Below are 24,525 nucleotides of genomic sequence, written 5' to 3'. Positions count from 1 at the left end.
AACCTGATCCCTGCCTGCTCGGACAATTTCTCTGTATTCCTCCCAGGCTACCTGTCCTTGCTTCCACCCTCTGTAGGCTTCCTTTTTGTGTTTGAGTTTGTCCAGGAGCTCCTTGTTCATCCATGCAGGCCTCCTGGCGTTTTTGCCTGACTTCCTCTTTGTTGGGATGCATCGCTCCTGAGCTTGAAGGAGGTGATCCTTGACTATTACCCAGCTTTCTTGGGCCCCTCTTCCCTCCAGGGCTTTGTCCCATGGCACTCTGCCGAGCAGATCCCTGAAGAGGCCAAAGCCTGCTCTCCTGAAATCCAGGGTAGTGAGCTTGCTGTGTGCCCTCCTCGGTGCCCTAAGGGTCTTGAACTCCACCATTTCGTGGTCACTGCAGCCCAGGCTGCCCTTGAGCTTCACATTCCCCACCAGCCCCTCCTTGTTGGCGAGAACAAGGTCCAGCATAGCACCTCTCCTCGTTGGCTCCTCTACCACTTGGAGAAGGTAGTTATCATCGACGCATTCCAGGAACCTCCCAGATTGCTTATGCCCTGCCCTGTTGTCCCTCCAACAGATATCAGGGTGGTCTTCCCCCATGAGGACCAGGGCTTGTGAGCATGAGGCTGCTCCTATCTGTCTATAGAGGGCCTCATCCACTCTGTCTTCCTGGTTGGGTGGCCTGTAGCAGACCCCCACCGTAATGTCACCTGTCCCTGCCTTCCCTTTGATCCTGACCCATAAGCTCTCGGTCAGCTCCTCATCCATCCCCAGGCAGAGCTCCATGCACTCCAGCTGGTCATTGACATAGAGGGCGACACCCCCTCCTTGTCTCCCCTGCCTGTCCTTCCGAAGGAGCCTGTATCCTTTCATCCCAGCACTCCAGTCATAGGAGCCATCCCACCACGTCTCCGTGATGCCAATAAGATCATAGCCCTGCAGGCGTGCATGCACATGTCTCTAACTCCTCTTGTTTATTCCCCATACTACGTGTGTTTGCATAGAGGCATTTCATGAAGCTGTCTTACTGGCTGGAGTTCCTTTGTGCTGCTCTTCAGGTGCTCTCCTGCTGACCTGTGATCCTTCTCCAGGCTCTGGGCATCTATTGCTGGCCCTGGCATCAAACTGGTAGGAGTGGGATGGACTGAGGTTCCCCTCCCCCGGCATCTCTAGTTTAAAAACTTCTTCACCAGCTTGGCAAGCCTATGACTGAAGATGCTCTTCCCCTCCTCTGACAGATGGACCCCGTCAGCCCCCAGGAGACCAGGTTTCTCAAAGCGAGTCCCATGGTCTAAGGAGCCGAACCCCTGGCTGTGGCACCAGTCCCGTAACCATTTGTTGACTCGCCAGATTCGACTGGCCCTTTCAAACCCCTTCCCTTTGACCGGCAGGATTGATGAAAAAACTACCTGCGCTCCCGAGTCCCTTACTGTTACCATAAGTCGGCAGATTAAAAACTCTCTAAGACTCAATTTGGAGTTTTAGAAAGCAGGCATTCTTTATTGCAGCGCCGGGCGCACAGGGCATCGCTCCACCTAGTGTGCGCGCCAAGCTGCTCAACTATAGGAGTTATGTACAATCAGAATATACATATTCATTAGATTTCTGAGAAATGATTAACATATTCATGTTATTTCCTGGAACTCATTAACATATGTAAAAGTCTTTAACGCATGCGCTCTTATGTTCATTGGTGGTCTTTCAGGATCCTCTGGTGGTCGTCGATAGTCTTCCTCACCGTGTCCGCTAGTTGAACTCAGTCTTTTCGCCTGCACTGTTTGTCTTTTGGCCCAGTTGCACTAACTAGCTGATTTCAGCATAACTTCCTTATCTATTCCACCCCTGTACACAGAGCTTCAAGGATTCCTTTTATCTATGGAATGTCCAGTCTATCTATCCATGGAACATTTAGCTACTTTGTTTCGACAAAGAGAACCATATGTCTCCTTAGTATTTCTTTATATTCGGTATCATTCCCACCACTCCCAGGGCTCTGTAGTCCTTCTTGATAGTCCTCAGACTGCTCCTGGTTGTATCACTGATGCCCACGTGAAACAACAGCAGCGGATTGTACGAGGCTTGGTAGCCTCTCAGTGACATCCCTGATACGAGCCCCCGGTAAGCAGCACACCTCTCTAGAGAGTGCGTCCAGTCCGCAAATGGGTGCCTCCGTACCTCTCAGAAGAGAGTCACCTACTACTATTGCCCATCGCCTTTTCTTAATTGCGCTGGTTGTTATACAGGGGGCAGATCGGGCTGCCTTACTCAGCTCTAGCATTTCTCCTGATATGATGGGTCTTTCCTCTTCAGTATGCAGAGCGGTGAAGCTGTTCTGCAAGGGCACCTCAGGCTTCGGGGGAAGTATCTTCCTCCTGCTGGTCCTTGCCATTGCAATCATCCATTCTTCTGCATTATTGGCCCCCCTCCCTTCTGTGTGTGCCAGTGGGGGAGTTTTTAGCTGTTTGGCCATGGGTCTACTGCAGACTGCGCTTGGAACCAGCTATCTAACTCCTTCTCCACCTCCCTGATGTTATGCAGCCTTGTCACCACCTCCTGCAGCAGAAGGTCCTCCACCTGGGCACACCTTTTGCAGGCAGGTCTGCTGCCTGTCCCTGCCCCAGGAGAAAGGTCTAGGTACTTCCTGCAGCCTGAGGTCTGCACTGCAGCCTCTCCCTTCAGCAGTTCCGTCTGCGTGGAGGCATCGGCCACCGCTGGGGTAGATGGTGCAGACCCCCCAGCTGAAGCCATGGCCTTTGTACTCAGACAAGTGCCCACCATTCTGCCTTGAGGGTCGGGTAGGATGAGTGCCCTTGACCTTTGCCGATGGTCACAGAACGGTGCCTGGTTGCTGGATTATGTGTACTCCAAGTCTCCCACTCGGCCCGTGGAATGCCCCTCCTGTCGCAGAGGCGCCCTTGCTGACGCGCCACGCCCCGTTTGCCCGACCCGGTCGCTAGCACTCCCTGGGGCTGCCTTTTGTGGCAGTGGGGGGTGGCCGCCGTTACTCCTGGCCCTGCCGACGCCTCATCAGCCACCCTTGTGAGAGCTGCCAGCTCCCTGCGGGTCCCTGCGCTCCCCTGGGGTTTCCCCAGCTCAGGACCCCCCTGTACACCGCGATCCGCTGCTCCGCTGCGGGATGCGCCTGCACCGGAGCTGATCGCCTCTGCGATCAGGAAGCTAATGTATCATTAATCAGCTAAATTTCATATATTAGGATAAAGAAGCTCATATTCTGCAAAAGAAACACCAAAGCCTGTAGGGAAAAAAAAAATTAAACCTGTCAAACATTTTTGTCAATTTACTAGGTGCATCGATTTTAATAGCTGCATCTGCTTTTCACTACAACTATTGACTACAGTTGTTGTCATCCATACCACTCCTACAGCTCCACCTACAGCTAATTACCCTGTGCATTGCTTACTCCTTCTGGCAGCTGCTCCACTGCGCCTGGTTCTCTAACACCACTGTTACTGTTTCTCTTATCTTCCATCTGTTTCTGAATGTTGCCTACTCTCTCTAATAGCCCTGATTAGAGAAGGTGAGGAAATGCTTGCTCAATACAGTTATGCCAGAGTGTTTAAGTAATATACAAATCATAGAAATGGATTTGGGCTACATCTCGCTTCTGTTTGACCTGAGGTTTCTATGGCAGTTAAAGCACTGACTGTGTGTGCAAATAATAATGATTAGTCAGAAAGCAGAATTTGTACTGTAAAATTAGATTTAAACAGAGGGAGTTCCAACAGAGAAATATATCTAGTGGTATCTCCCCAAAGTCAATTGCTATAAAAGCTGGTTAAGTGCTTACCAATTCCACTGTCCTAGTGAACTAGCATATTCTGAATTAGAACTGAAAAACGTGTAATGAAAAAGTAATCTTCTGTAGCATTTACCTCTTCCCCCCCCCAAGTTTGTTTTGCTTCTTTAATAAAAACAACATGCTTTAAACTTTTTTTCCCTTTTGCTTTCAAATCATCAGTCTGGCACCCTGAATCAGGCACTCCTTTTTACAGGGTGTCTGGTAATGAGCCCCTGAGATAGCACATCTCAGTGCAGGAAAAAAAGGTTGCCTATGGCTACATTTCATATGGTTTTAAGTTTCTTTTTGAACCAGAGCATTATTTCCCTTTCTTACAACTGTGCTGATGCATATATAGTTGTGAATGACAGTAGAGTGCTCCCAACGTAGATTGCCATCATAAACAGGGCAAGTCTGTAGAACACCTCCCACCACTTCTTTAATACTCTTACTATTCTGAAATACAAAACATTCCTTTGATAATGTTAATTTTCATTCAGAAAGAGTGAACAGCTCTCATAATCTGTTGATCTCACCTCCTGTATCATAAGTCAGGAAAAATATTTCAACTCAAGTAGTAAAGAATAGAAGTGTAAGTCATTATATTTCACAAAATTATTTCTTATCTCAGTGGAAACTGGTCTAGACGGTGCTGTTTCAGTCTCTTGTAACAGTAACTTGAAGCCTTGGAAATGCACATTGTCCTTGATGGAGAAAAGAGGCTCAAAATCAAACTCTTCCAAACTGAGGTGTGCTTCTTGATGACACCAAAAGGCAGCCAGCACAGCAACTTGAGTCCTCCTTGCTTTTGAGAACTAACATGGTTTCAGAATACAGATATTCATATAGACTAGCCTCTGCCAGGAAATATAGGAGTAAAATATCATTCCAAGAATGGGAACAAGTGAGGCCAGTTAACATGCCAAAAGCTTCAATGCAGTGAAAGTTACTGTGTTTACCACCAAAATACTCCTTGCTTACAGTGTCCCTCTGTGATGTCTGTATCTTTTCACCCTGAACATTTTAGCCATTGATTAAACTTAGAAAGTACAATTTTAGTAGGCATTTCTAAAAGAATGAATTCTGTCACTTTTACATTAACTCATATGTCCAGCATTGGGACAATATGTAGCATTATTTCTCAATACGAGTAAGAGAGAAGAGAAAACACTACTGGTCTAGAGGCTCTTTCTGTAGAGCACAGATATATTTTTTCCCCACTTCAAAGAAAAGGTGAAAGTAAATAAACAGGTTGCTTTGCAACAGTGTAATATAAGCTTTTCTGTATCTGGCAAGTGCATCATCTCTTGAAATAATAGGTTGCTGTGTTCTGTAGGAAAACAGCAGATTGCCAGTGTAAAACGTAAAGTTCAGAGACAACCGCAAGTCTGACACTTGGGTTTCTCTTCTAAACACCCACATGTGAACTGTACACACAGACTGCAGTCATTAGGCATGTGATTACTTGAGCTGCACTGCTGCTGGAGGAGGGAAGGAGTTCAAGCTGGCTTTTCACAGTCCCTTTAAGCTGACCTAGGTGATAGTTACCACCAAAAGAGGTCATTACACTATCTCCCTGCAAATACACACCTACCTTGAGCTGTGTATTCCTCCTGTCTCTTGCCTGCATGAGTGAGCTGCATGAGGGAGTGTCGTGGTTTAACCCCAGTCGGCAACTAAGCACCACATAGCCGCTCGCTCCCCCCCCCGTGGGATGGGGGAGAGAATCAGAAGAGCAAAAGTAAGAAAACTCGTGAGTTGAGATAAGAACAGTTTAATACTTGAAATAATATAACAACAACAGCAACAACAACAATAAATTGTAATGGAAAGTAAAACAGAGAGAGAGGAACAAAACCCAGGAAAGAAAAAAAAACACCAAGAGGTGATGCAACCACTCACTGCCCGCTGACCGATGCCCAGTCAGTCCCTGAGCAGCAATCGCTGCCCCCCGGACAACTCCCCCCAGCTTATATACTGAGCATGACGTCATATGGTATGGAATATCCCTTTGGCCAGTTTGGGTCAGCTGTCCTGGCTATACTCCCTCCCAGCTTCTCGCTGGCAAGGCATGGGAAGCTGAAAAGTCCTTGACTAGTGTAAGCACTACTTAGCAACAACTAAAACATCAGTGTGTTATCAACATTATTCTCATCCTAAATCCAAAACACAGCACTGTACCAGCTACTAGGAAGGAAATTAACTCTATCCCAGCTGAAACCAGGACAGGGAGCTGTTTTGGCCAAAAAGATATTCCTGGGAAGATTGCTCTAGCTCCTCCCTCCTTTGCTCTTGGCCATGTGGCCCTGTCTTTCTTCCCTGGTGCTCATCTGGGACTTTGCTCAATCAGTTTAACTCATTGATCAACAGAAGGTAACTTCTGATATTTTGCTTCCATTATTTTCTCAGGTTTTAGAAAGTTGGATCAGCTCGTGGAAGAGCACTGGCAGAGAGCACTGGAACTGGCACAGGTGAGAGTAGTGGGAGCTGGAGTTCCCCACATGGCAGTGGTGAACCACTGTCTTCATTGCCATTTCTTACTTTAAGTCCAGCTGTGAATCCTCAGACTCCCACTGGAGCTCAAGGTATTTTTAGAGTCTTATAAAAGGCATAAGCCTTCTGAAGCTTAATTCTTCAAGCAGGAGGTATAAGCAAGCATATTTATTTATCATGATAGTTCATTTGCACTGAGTTCTACAGACAAAGTTGTTTTTACAGAGGGCATAAACCATAAGAGAACACCAATGCCCCTCTGTGACTTAGGTTGTCCAAGGGTTCAGCTAAGGTGAAATTCAGCTCAACATTAAGACACCTTAATTAACAAATATATTTTGGTGTCTGAACATGAGCAAGATGTCCATGCTCCCATTCTAGTCTGAAGAGTGGAGAGCCCTAATCAGCTCACCTAAAGCAGACACCTAGATAGGGTCAGCTAAGTAGCTCTTTAGACTATTAACTATAATGGTAACTTAGACCTACCTGAAACAAAGACATTTACATTCCCGGAGCTGTTTTCTTCCACTGGGGATCAATTCAACTGCCAAAACATGGACATCTACCATCATTCAGGCTTTTAGATAAGACAGAATCTACACAAGGCCTGTGCTGTTCTGGACCAGCACCTGGAAGCCTGATTACATACCTTAAATGGTACTGGACTTCTGTGTAGAGGAACTGAATCACACTCTGATTCCCTTGGGAGGAAAGGGTTTACCCTTGTCTAGTTGGATTTCTCCAACAGCTCCCTCTCTACCCCTAGAGAGAGAAGACAGGCAGTAGCACATTACTAAGTTACACACTGGGAGACGTTCAAGATACGGCATTTTTCATAGAGACAGACTATCTGATATTTCTGACATTTCAGAGTTCATATACTGCTAGGTTTTAACTATCACAACAAGTAACTATTGAGGTTTGTCAGAATATCTGATTTGTGGATTCAACTGTAGGTGCAAATCTTGAACTAGTGCAGCTTATTTATTTGCAACCACGGGCTGTTCCAGCCAAAGGTAAACTGGTCTGCTAAATTAGTAACACGTCTTGGCCAGTTCTGGGTACAGCATGTCCTACCTCCATCTATAAATTTTAGTCCGTGCTTCTATTTTTAACTATAGTTAAACAATATCAATCAGTGAAAACACTGATCCCAGTAGGCATTGCTTCTATTCTAAGGAAAGCTGCATTCTACTTTATTCAATGTGAAATACTTGATTTCTCCTGATAAAGTCTGTTTTCCATAAAAATTTAATTATCTGCAATAAAACACATTGTGTCAGAACAGAACAAAGACAATACATTTATTAAACTTTGAGAAAAACAAATAAAACACCGACATAAGGAAAGTTAAATAGAAACTGAAAGACACATCTTCTGACCAGCGTATAATGGCTTGTGTGACCAGTAAAGTACCAAAATGACATTCTGAGTTTGACTGAGGTATTTAACTATTTTTGGCAATAAAAACAGAGTAAGAAACTTCTTCCAAACACACACATAGGCATTACTTGCATTAGTGTTTATCATCTATGAAATTTTATATGAAACTAAATAATGTAGCTGTTAGAAAAATATAGCAGCAAATTAGCAGAATATCTAATGCACATTTACCATAAAGTACGTGCTAAACTTAAAAATCCCACCCAATAGTTGGGCCCGGTTCTGTAGCCCTTGGTCACAAAGAGAGCATCAGTGAGTTCAGTGGGAGACATCATGAACAAGACCTGCATTCACTGCTCTTCATACATTTCTGTTCAGGTCAGAGAAAGGAAATGAACGTCCCTATTTGCTTTCTAAGAAGAACCCTGCTATGATGGAACTATGGTCTAGGAAGGTAACTTCTGAAGCAAAGCTCCGTCAAGTTCTTAATATACGTAAGAACAAAGAGAGCTTTCCCACCGAGTTTCAGTTTTCTCTCCTTCTGAAAGTCTGCCTAACACGGTCAGAGGAGATGCTGTTAGGCTGCAAAAATGATAAACACTTTTGAACAATACTGTATTCGATTCCCTTGTTCCACTGAAGTCTTTTAATCCTGTTATAGCTTTAAAAATGAACTGCTGGCCAAATCCTGAAGTCCTTATTTTATTTTTTTAATCAAGACTTTATGTGGCGCAAACTAATAACTGTAGCGATACCTTTGGCTGTAGGAGGGCTTCAGAAGTTGGTCGAATGTGAAAAGATAATGCTGCTAAGTCACCAGAGCTTATTCACATGTTTTCAAAAATTTTCAATGAAAGTGTAGTTGCACACTGTTTAATACTGTGGTCAACAAAATCTTGCTTATAAAATAGTATATTATTAGCATTAACCAGAATCTGATGAAAAACAGAATCATTTGACCAAATATTTTTTATATTTTAAAGTTTTCTACAAAGCTTTAAATTTAATGTATATTTCTATATTAGTTACCCTAAGAAAGTAATAGAATCAGTTACTGTAAGTTTCTACAATATTTGAAAATTTCTCTACAGGTTTCTTCGGAGGTATAAAATGGCTCTGTAAAAATATATTTTTTCTTTTTGCTGCAAACAAAACTTTTATAAAACAGAAAACTCCTTTTTAAGATTGCAGCAATTACATTCCGTAGGTGGGTCATCATAATTAAACTACAGTGTGTAGTGTAATATAAAACATTTATGTTTTTATGACTAAAATATTAAAATATATTTTATTAATTTATATAAATAAAAATAGATGTTTGTTATTCAAACTACTTTTGTTTTTTCACCTATATGTTCAGTTCCCTATTATTGATATAAAGATCTCTGCCAACAGCACAATTTTTACTAAATTCTTAGACTTCAAACCACCTGATTTTGAGCTTTATCAAAAAGCATGATTTACTGTACATTAAACATAGCCATTTCAATGTTTAGTATCACAAAAATCAACACCCACAAGAACAAGACAGTCACTGCTAGTAAAACAGTCTCAAGACAAATTCATAGATAATATTTACAGAACACAATAGGAATATTTTGATGAATATTTTATGTTTCAACATTTCAGATAAAATTATAAGAACCATGAAAAACTTTTAGACTTCATTTTGGTTTCAGTGTACAAGCCCGAGCTGACTCTCTGCTGTGACTGCACACACCTAGTCAAAGAAGAGCTACAGCATGATTTTGTTCAGCTGGTCTGTGCTCACATAGCCACAAGACATGAATTCCTTGTCTGGCACAGGCAGTACAGTTGCATTGAGCACAAGGCCTTGTGGAAAGTGAACTATATGAATAGACGTATAGTCTGGGACAGGCATCTCTGAACTTGGGGTTTCCGCTGTTGAAGCTCCAAGATTGACACCGGTAGTGGTAAGGCTGTCCATGGTGAAGTAAGCGTCCTCATTACAGCTTTGCTCCTGAAAATGCGGCTCATCCTCTTCGTGGGAAGTCACAGCAATACATTTTTTCACATCTGCCTCACAGAAGTAGGCATTGTCCATGGTGAAGTTTTGTTCTGTGCAGCCTTCACGCTGTGCTCTCCCCACCTTGGATTTCTGCCCTGGTGAAAGTACAACACTGCCTGCTGGAGTAATATCACTCACTTGTGCGTAAAAGTCAGTATTTGTCAATGAATTCTGGTTACTTAGCTGGGTATGGACCGATGGACTAGCTGAGTCAATGCTGTCTGCAAAAGGTGGCCACAACTGGCTATTTTTGGACTGAGTATTAGTATGCGGCTTTTGGGTGTCTCTGTCGGCAAGACTTGAAAGTGACTCATCATTATCTTTTCTATCAAGGCACAAGAGATCCTCTTCTTTTTCAGTTACCTTTTTGAACTGATCAATATCAGAGATGGCATCACATGTGTCGCTTGCACTGAAGTCTGTCTCTGGAATATCTGGTTCACAACAACTGGCCCGTCCAGAATCATCATCCTTCGCTCCTAAGCAACTCTGTGATTTCAGATGATCTTCACTCAGGAGCCTGTCGATATCCGAGACTCTGTTCTTTACTTTGGGGTCTTCTATGTCCAACTCAATAAACTCAACCCACAAGTCGTCATTGTATAGATGTGTCTTGTAGCTGTCATGTCTGGCTAAGATGGAGTTCACTTCATCTAGCTTTCCTTTCTATAAAGCAAGAAAAAAATGTTATAAAGGAAAGAATAAAAATGCTTGTGCTTTTTATGGTGTTAACTTAAGGAAAGGTAACTGTAGCTGATGTAATAATTGCAAAGGTTTGGTTTTTTTTTATGAAAACTAATTCTGTGGCAACTCCCCCCATGTCGTAATTTTTTCCTACAAAATTGTTCTGCCTGGGACAACAATTGTCACCTGCTACTACTACAATGATTCCCACTGTAGATTTTAGAGCACAATATTACCTTCAAGAGATCTGGGTCAATCCCTTTAATCTTTGGAACTGGCACAGGAGGAAAAATCAGCATTTTTAACCTAGAAAAAATAAATGATGGCTTTTAATTGACAGTGGTCCTTTATAAGGAGTTTAGAAAGAAGAGAGCTTTACATTGCGTTTATACTTATTTACTTCAAAACTGAAATGTTTGAAGATTCAATTTCAAATAGTGCTAAGGAAAAGAATGATTGTTTTCTCTCATTCCAAATAAAAAACAAGTTTTCTGCAGCCTTCCTTGTTGAAATCACATACATTTATGTGGTGTCCTGGTTTCGGCAGGGATAGAGTTAATTTCTTTTCTAGTAGCTGGTACAGTGTTTTGGATTTAGGATGAGAACAAAGTTGATAACACACCGATGTTTTAGTTGTTGCTAGGTAATGCTTACACTAGCCAAGGACTTTTCAGCTTCCCATGTTCTACCGACTGAGAAGGCTGAAGGTGCACAAGAAGCTGGGAGGGGGCACAGCCAAACTGGCCAAAGGGACATTCCATACCATGTGACGTCATGCTCAGTACATAAACTGGGGAAACCTGGCCGGGGGGGGCCGTTGCTCGGGGACTGGCTGGGCATCGGTCGGCGGGTGGTGAGCAATTGTACTGTGCATCACTTGCTTTGTGTATTATTATTATTATTATTATCATATTATTATTATTATCATTTTATTTCAATTATTAAACTGTTTTTATCTCAACCCACGAGTTTTTCTAACTTGTGCTCTTCCAATTCTCTCCCCCATCCCACCGGGTGGGGGGGAGTGAGCGAGCGGCTGCGTGGTGCTTAGTTGCCGACTGAAGTTAAACCACGACAGTCCTTTTTGGCGCCCAACGTGGGGCTCGAAGGGTTTGAGATAATAACAGGTTAACCGGAGTGTATTAAAGAACTTATATCTGTTAGTAGTTGTGGGTCACAATGTTGGTTTCTCTGTTCTCGATATTGATTTGTATAATCTGCATCGCGCTCTTTTTCCTGCTGTACATGTTAAAGATTGGTGTTGGGTTTTGCAGTTTGCTGTGGTCTGCAGTGAATAGTGATGTCTCGCTTGTGAGGTTTGTTTTTAGAACATTGACCTTGACGTTAGTGTGGTATGTAAACTTCGCAATGAAGCCGTTACTGTACCACGGAGATCATTTCGTGGAGACAACTAGCAATTGCAGTAACTTTTCTGAGAGTTTTTTTACGGAGGAAATACAGAATGGCAGGGCCACTACCTTCTTCTATAATGTTTCCTCCTTCATTACAGTAATTTTTCAGTATTTTGAACATCCTTGGGCAGTTAAGATACTTCTATTAATACTTCTTGGGAATACTGTTTCGGTTTTGTCTAAAGTTGGTAAGCAATTTAAGAATATCATCCAGAGATCTGCCCCAAGGCTGAATAATTATGAGTGGCAGGGTGTGTGGGACAAGATGGGCAAGTACCTAGGCCAATGGGCACCCCCAGTGTTTTGGAACTTCACCCCTGAGCAAGTGCAGAATCCTGAAAAGTTAGTAGAATATTTGGAAAAAGTATGCTGTCACCCTGGCAACTCCAGAGAGATGCAGCTCATTGCAACGTGCTGGGGCCTGGCCCATGCCTACCGAGCCCTGTTCAACACCATTCAGTGCCCTCAAAGGGAAGGGAAGGTCTCTGGCTCTGACAGTAAAACGACACGCACTGCGGCCACTCAGACCCGGGCAACGCGCACTACGGCCACTCCAACCCCAGCGACATGCACTGCAGCCACTCAGACCCCGGCGACATGCACTGCGGCCACTCAGACCCCGGCGACATGCACTGCAGCCACTCAGACCCCGGTGACATGCACTGCGGCCACTCAGACCCCAGCGACATGCACTGCGGCCACTCCAATCCCGGCGACATGCACTGCAGCCACTCAGACCCCGGCGACATGCACTGTGGCCACTCAGACCCTGGCGACATGCATTGCGGCCACTCCAATCCCGGCGACAGGCCCTGCGGCCACTCAGACTCCGGTGACATGTACTTGCACTGTGGCCACTCCAACCCCGGCGACAGGCCCTGCGGCTACTCGGACTCCGGTGACATGCACTTGCACTGCGGCCACTCCAACCCCGGCGACATGCACTGCGACCACTCCAACCCCGGCAACAGGCCCTGTGGCTGAACCAAAGAACCAGCCTGTGCCGGTATCAGTCGCCCCTGTACACAAGAAGAAATTTTGGAAGCGGAAGTCGGCTCGTTTAGTAAGGGAGGAAGAAGCTTCTTCTAAAAGGGAACCGGAGGAAGAACTGTACGAGTACCCTGGAGAAGGGCCATCACGAGAACGGGAGGAGGAGAGCCGGCCGCTGATCGGGGAGGAGGAAGAGGAAGAACTCATAAACGAGGCAGTGACCACCCGATCTCTATCCCTGAGTGAGCTGCGAGATATACGAAAAGATTTCAGCCGCCGTCCAGGTGAGCATATTGTCACCTGGCTGCTCCGATGCTGGGATAATGGGGCCAGTAGCCTGGAATTAGAGGGTAGGGAAGCCAAGCAGCTGGGATCCCTTTCCAGGGAAGGGGGCATTGACAAAGCAATTGGAAAAGGGACACGTATCCTCAGCCTTTGGAGGCGACTCTTGTCAAGCGTGAAGGAAAGGTATCCCTTTAAGGAAGATGTCATATGTCGCCCAAGCAAGTGGGCCACCATGGAGAAGGGTATCCAGTTTCTGAGAGAATTAGCTGTGCTGGAGGTGATTTATGGTGACCTGAACAATGAACAACTATCCAAAGATCCAGACGAAGTCAAGTGCACACGACCCATGTGGCGGAAGTTTATAAGGAGCTCACCATCGTCATACGCCAATTCATTGGCAGTGATGACCTGGAAAGATGGAGAGGAACAAACAGTGGATGAATTGGCTAGTCAACTCCGGCAATACGAGGAAAGTCTTTCTTCCTCCATCGTCTCGGCTGTGGAGAAACTGTCCGAAAAACTGTCCCGGGAGATCCAGCAACTCAGAGAGGATAGGTCCTACTCCTCACCTGTACGGACCAGTATCTCGGCTATTAGAAGTAAGCGTTCTTTTGCTCAAGAGAGAGAATATAAAGGGTACACACCACGGGGCACCCTATGGTTTTATCTGCGTGACCACGGAGAGGACATGAGGAAGTGGGATGGGAAACCTACCGCAGCCCTAGGGGCACGGGTACGTGAATTGCAAGGGAAAACAATCACAGAAAGAGGTTCTTCCAGGAAAATTGCTGCTCCAGTTTCCAGCGGGCAGTTCCCCAGAGAGAGTAGAAGGGCTGATTTTACTCCTGATCTTAATGAAGAAACATCTGACCCGTACGTACAAGGAATGAGAAATGAGTACTGTGATGAGGACTAGAGGGGCCCTGCCTCCAGCCAGGGGGAGGAAAGGGACAACCGGGTTTACTGGACTGTGTGGATTCGGTGGCCTGGCACATCAGACCCACAGGAGTATAAGGCTCTGGTAGACACCGGTGCACAGTGTACCCTAATGCCATCAAGCTATATAGGGGCAGAACCCATCTGTATTTCTGGGGTGACGGGGGGATCCCAACAGCTAACTGTATTGGAAGCCGAAGTGAGTTTAACTGGGAACGGGTGGCAGAAGCACCCCATTGTGACTGGCCCAGAGGCTCCGTGCATCCTTGGCATAGACTACCTCAGGAGAGGGTATTTCAAGGACCCAAAAGGGTACCGGTGGGCTTTTGGTATAGCTGCCTTGGAGATGGAGGAAATTAAACAGCTGTCCACCTTGCCTGGTCTTTCGGAGGACCCCTCTGTTGTGGGGTTGCTGAAGGTCGAAGACCAACAAGTGCCAATTGCTACCACCACAGTGCACCAGCGGCAATATCGCACCAACCGAGACTCCCTGATTCCCATCCATAAGCTGATTCGTCGACTGGAGAGCCAAGGAGTGATCAGCAAGACCCGCTCACCCTTTAACAGTCCCATATGGCCAGTGCGGAAGTCTAATGGAGAGTGGAGACTAACAGTAGACTATCGTGACCTAAATGAAGTCACGCCACCGCTGAGTGCTGCTGTGCCAGACATGCTAGAACTTCAATACGAACTGGAGTCAAAGGCAGCCAAGTGGTATGCCACAGTTGATATTGCTAATGGGTTTTTCTCAATCCCTTTGGCAGCGGAGTGCAGGCCACAGTTTGCTTTCACTTGGAGGGGTGTTCAGTACACCTGGAACCGACTGCCCCAGGGGTGGAAACACAGCCCTACCATTTGCCATGGACTAATTCAGACTGCACTAGAACAGGGTGGAGCTCCAGAACACCTGCAATACATTGATGATATCATCGTGTGGGGCAACACAGCAGGAGAAGTTTTTCAAAAAGGGAAGGAAATAGTCCAAATCCTGCTGAAGGCCGGTTTTGCTATAAAACAAAGTAAGGTCAAGGGACCTGCACAGGAGATCCAATTTTTAGGAATAAAATGGCAAGATGGACGTCGTCAGATCCCAATGGATGTGATCAACAAAATAACAGCCATGTCTCCACCAACTAGCAAAAAGGAAACACAAGCTTTCTTAGGCGTCGTGGGTTTTTGGAGAATGCACATTCCAAATTACAGTCTGATTGTAAACCCTCTCTATCAAGTGACTCGGAAGAAGAACGATTTCAAATGGGGCCCTGAGCAACGACAAGCTTTTGAACAAATTAAAGAGGAGATAGTTCATGCAGTAGCCCTGGGGCCAGTCTGGGCAGGGCAAGAGGTAAAAAATGTGCTCTATACCGCAGCCGGGGAGAATGGCCCTACCTGGAGCCTCTGGCAGAAAGCACCAGGGGAGACTCGAGGTCGACCCCTAGGGTTTTGGAGTCGGGGATACAGAGGATCCGAGGCCCGCTATACTCCAACTGAAAAAGAGATATTAGCAGCATATGAAGGGGTTCGAGCTGCTTCAGAAGTGATCGGCACTGAAGCACAGCTCCTCCTGGCACCCCGACTGCCGGTGCTAGGCTGGATGTTCAGAGGGAGGGTCCCCTGTACACATCATGCAACTGATGCTACATGGAGTAAGTGGGTCGCACTGATCACACAACGGGCTCGAATAGGAAACCCCAGTCGCCCAGGAATCCTGGAAGTGATCATGGATTGGCCAGAGGGCAAAGATTTTGGAATATTGCCAGAGGAGGAGGTAACGCGTGCTGAAGAGGCCCCAATGTATAATGAACTACCAGAAAATGAGAAGCAATATGCCCTGTTCACTGATGGGTCCTGTCGTCTTGTGGGAAAACATCGGAGGTGGAAAGCTGCTGTATGGAGTCCTATGCGACAAGTTGTAGAAACGGCTGAAGGAGAAGGTGAATCGAGCCAATTTGCAGAAGTAAAGGCCATCCAGCTGGCTTTAGACATTGCTGACCGAGAAAAGTGGCCAGTGCTCTATCTCTATACTGACTCATGGATGGTGGCAAATGCCCTGTGGGGGTGGTTGCAGCAATGGAAGCAGAGCAACTGGCAGCGCAGAGGCAAACCCATCTGGGCTGCCGCATTGTGGCAAGATATTGCTGCCCGGGTGGAGAACCTGGTTGTAAAAGTACGTCACGTAGATGCTCACGTACCCAAGAGTCGGGCCACTGAAGAACATCAAAAGAACCAGCAGGTGGATCAGGCTGCTAAGATTGAAGTGGCTCAGGTGGATCTGGACTGGCAACATAAGGGTGAATTATTTCTAGCTCGGTGGGCCCATGACACCTCAGGCCACCAAGGAAGAGATGCAACATATAGATGGGCTCGTGATCGAGGGGTGGACTTGACCATGGACACTATAGCCCAGGTTATCCATGAATGCGAAACATGCGCTGCAATCAAACAAGCCAAGCGGTTAAAGCCTTTTTGGTATGGAGGACGATGGTTGAAATATAAATATGGGGAGGCCTGGCAGATCGATTATATCACACTCCCACAAACCCGCCAAGGCAAGTGCCACGTGCTTACAATGGTGGAGGCAACCACCGGATGGCTGGAAACATATCCCGTGCCCCATGCCACCGCCCGGAACACTATCCTGGGCCTTGAAAAGCAAGTCCTATGGCGACATGGCACCCCAGAAAGAATTGAGTTGGACAACGGGACTCATTTCCGAAACAACCTCATAGACACCTGGGCCAAAGAGCACGGCATTGAGTGGGTGTATCACATCCCCTATCATGCACCAGCCTCTGGGAAAATCGAACGATACAATGGACTGTTAAAGACTACACTGAGAGCAATGGGTGGCGGGACGTTCAAACATTGGGATACGCATTTAGCAAAGGCCACCTGGTTAGTCAACACTCGGGGATCTGCCAATCGAGCAGGCCCTGCCCAGTCAGAACTTTTACGTACTGTAGATGGGAATAAAGTCCCTGTAGTGCACATAAAAAATATGCTGGGGAAGACAGTCTGGGTTATTCCTGCCTCAGGCAGAGGCAAACCCATCCATGGGATTGCTTTTGCTCAAGGACCTGGGTGCACTTGGTGGATAATGCGGGAGGATGGGGAAGTCCGATGTGTACCTCAAGGGGATTTGATTTTGGGTGAGAATAGCCAATGATCTGAATTATGTGATGTTAAGTACTAATTATAGTTATAATAGTTATACTAATAATACACAGATATACTAATAATACTAATAATATTATATGCCATACTAATGTTATTGCAATAAGAATCACCCAGACTAATGAAGAATAGCTTCAGTTGAAACCAAGCAAAGCACAGTGATGATGGTACCAGAACTGACTTCAACATGGAACAATCCAACACCACATACCATCTCCATTTTTCCTGCCCTGAAAGATTATTATGACAGATGGAGCCTGAAGTCATGGACTAAATGAACTCACCGAACATTTTAGAGGGATGGCCCACAGACGAAGGGAATGATATCTCTGTGTGTGTGTGTATATATATATATATATATATATAAAAGGGGTGGTGATTAATGAAAATGTACTGGAAAATATGAGACTTGAGCATGACGCAGATGGTATAGAATAAGGGGTGGATATTGTCCTGGTTTCGGCAGGGATAGAGTTAATTTCTTTTCTAGTAGCTGGTACAGTGTTTTGGATTTAGGATGAGAACAAAGTTGATAACACACCGATGTTTTAGTTGTTGCTAGGTAATGCTTACACTAGCCAAGGACTTTTCAGCTTCCCATGTTCTACCGACTGAGAAGGCTGAAGGTGCACAAGAAGCTGGGAGGGGGCACAGCCAAACTGGCCAAAGGGACATTCCATACCATGTGACGTCATGCTCAGTACATAAACTGGGGAAAGCTGGCCGGGGGAGCCGCTGCTCGGGGACTGGCTGGGCATCGGTCGGCGGGTGGTGAGCAATTGTACTGTGCATCACTTGCTTTGTGTATTATTATTATTATTATTATCATATTATTATTATTATCATTTTATTTCAATTATTAAACTGTTTTTATCTCAACCCACGAGTTTTTCTCACTTGTGCTCTTCCAATTCTCTCCCCCATCCCACCGGGGGTGGGGGGAGTGAGCGAGCGGCTGCGTGGTGCTTAGTTGCTGACTGAAGTTAAACCACGACATGTAGGAATCCATTTTGGACTTCGATCTTTGATAATTTAATGCTCTATAGAAGGAGAGTAAATTCCTAGAGCACTGTTAATAGTTTCCCTTTTTACATAATTTTCAAAGGAACCTGATACAATTTTTTTTTCAGGGAGAAAGTAGTCTTGCATAAGCCCAATAAATTTAAATAGGGGAACAGAAAAAAAAGGAGTTGGTGAAAAGAGTGAATTACTTTAGAACTAATAAATAAAACAGAAACACAACTTCAAAAATTTAGGCTAGTATTTTGCCATCTCTATGACACTTCTGTTTTCTGAATTATTAACGTAACAAGTAATATATAATAACAACAGGGTTTTACCCTTGTAGAGAAAGAATTAGTAATTTGCTTATGCATGTGCATACTGTGGAAAGATATTACTCTAATTCTTCATAAAGTGAATTTCTAATTCTTTGAGGAAAAAAACCCCACAACCAAACAACAAAAAAGAAAACCCAAACAGAAAGATGATTTTTCCATTAATAATAATCCAACAATAGCAGGTCATGCCTACCTCCTCCATTTTACCTCCCTGCTTCTTTTGCAAACAGATAAACTGTACTTCCCAAAAGGAAAATTTAGCATTCTCATTATACTGGTTTACTTACCTATTTTAGAAAGTAAGCTGTGTGAATGGTAGATCCAAATCCAAATATTAGTTTTGCTGCATTGTTAGTGACCTTGGTGAGGTCCAGGGAGGATCAGAGGGGTCTTAAGTGCTGGAGAGAAATTTAGGCAACTTCTGCTTAACTATGGCAGGCCCAAATTCCCTAGCTGTTTTTGGTTTTGGCAGACCCTCAAAGTTCTGCCCAGCAAGCCTCAATGAGAGCCAGAAATCCAGTAATTTTCCACCTATTCCCTGGAGGGGCGGTGTTAGCTGTGCACTGGCTGGGCTCTCAGAGTACTAGTTTAAGATTTGCACTTACAGTTGAATCCACAAATCAGCTATTCTGACAGGATTGGGCACTGCTTCTAACAAAACAGACAAAGGATTTTACCACTCACTGCCTGGAGAAATCATTTAGGAGGGAGAACTATGCTCTGCTCCTTTCTTAGCCTCGCATAATTCAAGCCTACATCTCTCAACTCTAAAAGAGTATGGCCTAACCCTATGGCATCTGTCCTAGGGAGCCTGGTTCAGATCTTGTGAGATCAGAGTTGAGGAAACTATGAATTGATATCTTTTCAGATACAGGAGGAACCTGAGCCTGGATATTTTGCATTACTGGAAACCTATGCAGCCTGCTCTTCTGCAGAAGACATTGCCACTCCCACCACCACGTGCACCAGTTTGAAGGAAAGGGTGCAGGCCCATAGGTCCAGAAAAACTTTCCAGATGAATGGTCCTCAGTGGAGAAAAGCCTCCTCCAGCAATCATGATTAGCATGGAAGATATTAATGAGCTGTGATCAGAGACATGCTTCAGCCCTCAGGATCTTCTGTGACCAAGCCACTCCTTGCTCAGTGTGCTGATCTTAGTGAGCTCCTGGTCCCATGTGCGAGTTGTTCTTGCCCCATTCTGACACATCTAGCTTTTGTCATGTATTGTATCAGGAGCCTTGCTTTTAACACTGGGATTGGGATGCTATTGCAGGGAGTGGCTTCCTTAAGTTAAGCACTGCCAAAGCATAGTGCTGCTTGCCTAAATTATTTTTTTAGAGCTGTTCCAACTGCACCATCTTGTTTTCACTTCAGTGACTTGTCCTTATGCTGGTATGTGCAAAACACCTCAGTGTTCATTTTCAAAGTGTATATACAAGACCACTGACAACATGCATGTGTGCGCTGGGGCTTGATCATGGTGTTGCTCCATAGTCTAGGACAGTACTGGTATGACATCAAAGCTGAATTATTCTGCCAAAACCCATCCCTGAACACACATTTTAGGGGATGAATTCACTTTGAGACCATTTTGTCATTTTTATATATGTGTCATTGTGTCATTTTTATAAATGACACAATCTTGAGCTTTGTTTTATTTTATTCCTGTTACTTATAGGAGCTGCAGTCTATCCACAGAGACCAAATACTCCCCTATGACTCAAGCTCTTTCCCTTGGCTCAATGAAGAAATAGTCAGAGATTAGTGGAATAGTCTAAGAACAAAACCAAATATATAGACATATGTTTGTGTAAAACTTTTGAACAGTAAGTGGGTAAAAATAGTATTTACAAAATTTGAATGGACTAAAAAACCAATCCCCTTCAAAGCCTAAATAAATTAGCTAAGTAAATACTGTAGTATAAAATGTTCTGCAATCTAAAGGGAACAGGAGCTGTCAACATAATCAGATTCTCACTGCTGAAGGCCCAGTAAGTACATATGCCAGCACCCATGTAGCTTAAGAGGATGGACAACAATCCTCAAAATAGTTTCTAGTCCCCCAGATTTGAAAAAAATTTAAGCACTCTATTTTTTAAGCTACAAGTACATAAAATCTGACAAATAAAAACTCTCTACCTTGGTTGTTTGGACAACAGGATTAAGATCACTGTTACAGCCAGCCCACATGCTCCGAAGAGAACAACTAAGAACCACGGAAACTCAATTTCTGAAACAACAGAACAAAAACATGTTAGCAGGAATCTGCATCTCTGTTGCATCTTTAATTTCAACCTTGTCTTCGGCTGCCTGAGGATTCCAAAGTCATAAAAACCGATAGGAGAATTTTTGGTTACTTAAATGTGAAAGTTGTGTTAAGCAGAAATAAAAATATCCTTTTGGTCTCAACGGTTTCCATATTGCATTTGTGAGATTTTTAATATAAACAAGATCTTAGTACAGACAATATATGTAGCAAAACAAGCCACGAGGAACATTCTGCCTGCTTGGAACATGCTACCAGTAGTCCTGATGGCATATAATGCCATGTTACTGCTTGTTAGCCCAAGCTGAGAGAACATTATTAATAGCATGCTAAATCATAGACAAACTAGTCTTCTCTCACAGAAACTAAAATATGGTGGTGTCAAAAAGCATAATACTACTCTTTCTAAAGGCAGAACATTAATTATGTTGTGAACCACCAATTGCAAAAAAAAAAAAAAAAAATTTTTCTCCCTTTTATTTACCTTGCAGGTGGCTACAAAGAGAGAATTTAGGTCATTGAGAAATGTGATTTGGTAGGGATGAATAACAATGCTGATAAATGAAATGTTTTATCTTTTAAAAACTGGAAGTTCCATCATACTTAAACTGACACTGTAGAATACAAAGTATAGAGAAATTTATTCTGGCTGTAGCCTTAGATTCTTCTCATTTGTTCCCAATTTTAAGTTTTCCATACAAACTTTACTCATTTTTTGGGCTAAGAAATACTGGACAGGGAGCTTTAGAATTCTATACATGAACATAATATACAGCCTTTTGGACAAAAAAAAAATTCAGGCATCAGTTTTAGCCCTCTGCTCTCAGCTTAGATTTTGACTGGACATGTTTTCAGGCATGAGTATTTGAAGTCCTATTTGGATATGTCTATGTTAGGTCCCTAATTTAATGGAGAACCAGTAACTCCTTGTCATGTTAGTGAGACCTGTGAATGTCCAGCTGCTTCAAAAAGTTAGAATATTACATTTGAATTTAAAAACTTAACTTTTAAAATGGAAAAATTCAATTTTAATTCTGTGTTCCTAAGGGTAAAATACAAAACAAGTAAGAAAAAAATTTTGCCAGACCATCTTATGGTTTCTCAATTTTCCCTTGCGAATTTCCAACTTATGTCCCAATTCAGCAATGCAGTACATGGTGGAGAACTGATCCATCAAATCAGATCACTGCTGCTGTGTGAGATGTATAGATATGGATCAACTTGCAGAATCTGGGTTGTAGTGACTGAAGAAAACTGTGCTCGTATGATGGCCTTAGATTTTCATAGTATTTTAATTTTGTTCATATATAACCTTGAGAACTTAGAATCACAGAATCATAGAATCATTGAGGTTGGAAAAGACCTCTAAGATCATCGAGTCCAACCGTCAACCCAACACCACCATGTCTACTAAACCATGTCCCTAAGCGCCTCATCTACACGTCTTTTGAATACCTCCAGGAATGGGGACTCAACCACTTCCCTGGGAAGCCTGTTCCAATGTTTAACCACTCTTTCAGTAAAGAAATTTTTCCTCACATCCAATCTAAACCTCCCCTGGCGCAACTTGAGGCCGTTTCCTCTCGTCCTATCGCTAGTTACTTGGGTAAAGAGACCGACACCCACCTCGCTACAACCTCCTTTCAGGTAGTTGTAGAGAGCAATGAGGTCTCCCCTCAGCCTCCTTTTCTGCAGGCTAAACAACCCCAGTTCCCTCAGCCGCTCCTCATAAGACTTGTTCTCCGGACCCCTCACCAGCCTCGTTGCCCTTCTCTGGACACGCTCCAGCACCTCAACGTCCTTCTTGTAGTGAGGGGCCCAAAACTGAACACAGCATTCGAGGTGCGGCCTTACCAGTGCCGAGTACAGGGGCACAATCACTTCCCTACTCCTGCTGGCCACACCATTTCTGACACAGGCCAGGATGCCATTGGCCTTCTTGGCCGCCTGGGCACACTGCCAGCTCATGTTCAGCCGGCTGTCGACCAACACCCCCGGGTCCTTTTCCGACAGGCAGCTTTCCAGCCACTCTTCCCCAAGCCTGTAGCGCTGCATGGGGTTGTTGTGGCCGAAATGCAGGACCCGGCACTTGGCCTTGTTGAATCTCATACAGTTGGCCTCAGCCCATCGATCCAGCCTGTCCAGGTAATTCATATGAAAACCTTGACAAAATAATGCCATGTGGACAGAACATTAGCTGTTCATATAAATTAGGAATGAAAACTAGTAATACAAAGATTTAAAAAGGCCAATCTAGCAAGCTTTTGAAAGATAAGTGTTATGGGTGGTTTTATTTAACACCTCCACTAATAATCTGGAAAATTAAGTGAAGCAGCTTGTTAAAATAACTTGCTGAAGAGCTCATATTTTGAAGAGTTAATTTAGTAGCTCAGACCTGAGAATGCTTTAGGAAAAGGCACTGTCTCATTCTTTTAATAGAAAAAATGTGGTGCTCAATGGCTGTTTCTTCTTCTGTCTTTAATAGCACTTTAAAAACAAGTACAAGACAGAAGCAAGAATCAGAAAAACGCTGTCCTTGATAGTATCGGGCAGATCAGAAAAGCACATCATTCTGATAACAAACTTAGCCAGCAGTATAACACTTTAATAGAAGTGACGATTCTTCTCTTCATTACTGGAGTGCTCAGTTTACACAATGAAGTATGAGATTTAACTGTATTTTAGGCTCTATAGGATATGAAACAGCAGTTATTATTTCTGATTCTTAAAGCTATATGTATTTTTGCTCTCTAATGAGCTGGGAAAGTCTTGCTGAGTTTACTTCTGAACTTGTATATGGAATTTGTACATTCTCAATCTCACCAAATGATTTTCATGTAGTAGGCTGAATTATCAATACATTCAAGCATACAACATCAAAGGTAAGGAGACCCCCCCCCAAAACCCAACACCCAAAAGACAAAAAGACAGCAATGGTTATAAAAACACTTTGCTGCACTTCGGTTATTTACCTTCAGCACAATGAACAAATTCAACGCCTGTTTGAGAAAAAGATATATAAAGGATTTCACTGAACTCCCCAAATTTTTCAGAGGTACGTTGTCTTGATCGGACTCGTATCTCATAATCTCTTCCCATCTTCAGAGAGTACAGTGGAACCATTGTTGAGAGCCTGGGTTCTAACTGTAAAGACAGAAGGACTGTGATTTATTTGTTTGAGTTGTACTGGCAATTTTACACTGCTTCTTAATTTCAGAAATAAATATTTGAAGGCCTTTTTACTACTTGGAACTGTAAGAATACCATGAGAAGAGTTCAGAGAAAATTCACACCATTTACTTTCGACTTACTAGCCATCAGGCTTTGCTGTGATTCAGGGGACTTCAAGTTCAAATTGCAAAACAAAATTCACACAAATGTTCGCGAAAATGTATTTTCTGACTTTTTAGGTAGTCGAGTTCTGTTGTCTTGATAGCAAAAGCTCAGTGTGCCCTGTGGAGCAGGCAGCACAATTGTCGGATGAGCCCTAATTGTACTACTTCAAGATGCCAAGGTAGATCCCTTAGTAAATCTTTTTTTTTTTTTTCCCCTGGATTGAGCTGAACTAGCCAGTTTCCACCCTCCCACTTCACAAGGTTAGCTGGAAACTTCTGGCCCTGAACAGAAAACAAAGCTGCGTCCTGGGACTGCGTCTGGATCTGTCCCTCTGCAGCAGCCTGCTCTGCGCCGCAGCCGTCTCTCCTGGGCATTCAGCAACGGGGTGTCACACGCTCCCACGTTCACCCATCAGG

The 24,525-nt window shown here is 44.1% G+C and overlaps 1 protein-coding gene across 4 annotated transcripts in view; it reads right to left on the bottom strand.

Annotated features, from left to right (window-relative positions):
* Positions 1-9,251: 9,251 nt before the first annotated feature.
* LOC143172054 (growth hormone receptor-like) overlaps positions 9,252-24,525 on the bottom strand; it is a 181,915-nt gene continuing 166,641 nt past the window's right edge. For 3 of the 4 annotated variants that reach the window (XM_076361283.1, XM_076361282.1, XM_076361281.1), the window contains exons 6-9: positions 23,746-23,917; positions 20,647-20,737; positions 10,607-10,676; positions 9,252-10,352 (exon numbers count right to left, since the gene is read on the bottom strand). In XM_076361283.1, the coding sequence (XP_076217398.1) occupies positions 9,393-10,352; positions 10,607-10,676; positions 20,647-20,737; positions 23,746-23,917 (1,293 nt within the window). In that variant the 3' untranslated portion in view covers positions 9,252-9,392. Of the gene's footprint in view, positions 10,353-10,606; positions 10,677-20,646; positions 20,738-23,745; positions 23,918-24,525 lie in introns of those variants that run through there. The other variant, XM_076361284.1, reaches the window with a different exon arrangement.

Source organism: Aptenodytes patagonicus, chromosome W (assembly GCF_965638725.1).
Source record: "Aptenodytes patagonicus chromosome W, bAptPat1.pri.cur, whole genome shotgun sequence".
NCBI classification, from domain to species: domain Eukaryota; kingdom Metazoa; phylum Chordata; class Aves; order Sphenisciformes; family Spheniscidae; genus Aptenodytes; species Aptenodytes patagonicus.
The sequence above is the reverse complement of the archived record's forward strand: the minus strand, read 5'-3'. Positions and strand labels throughout refer to the sequence as shown.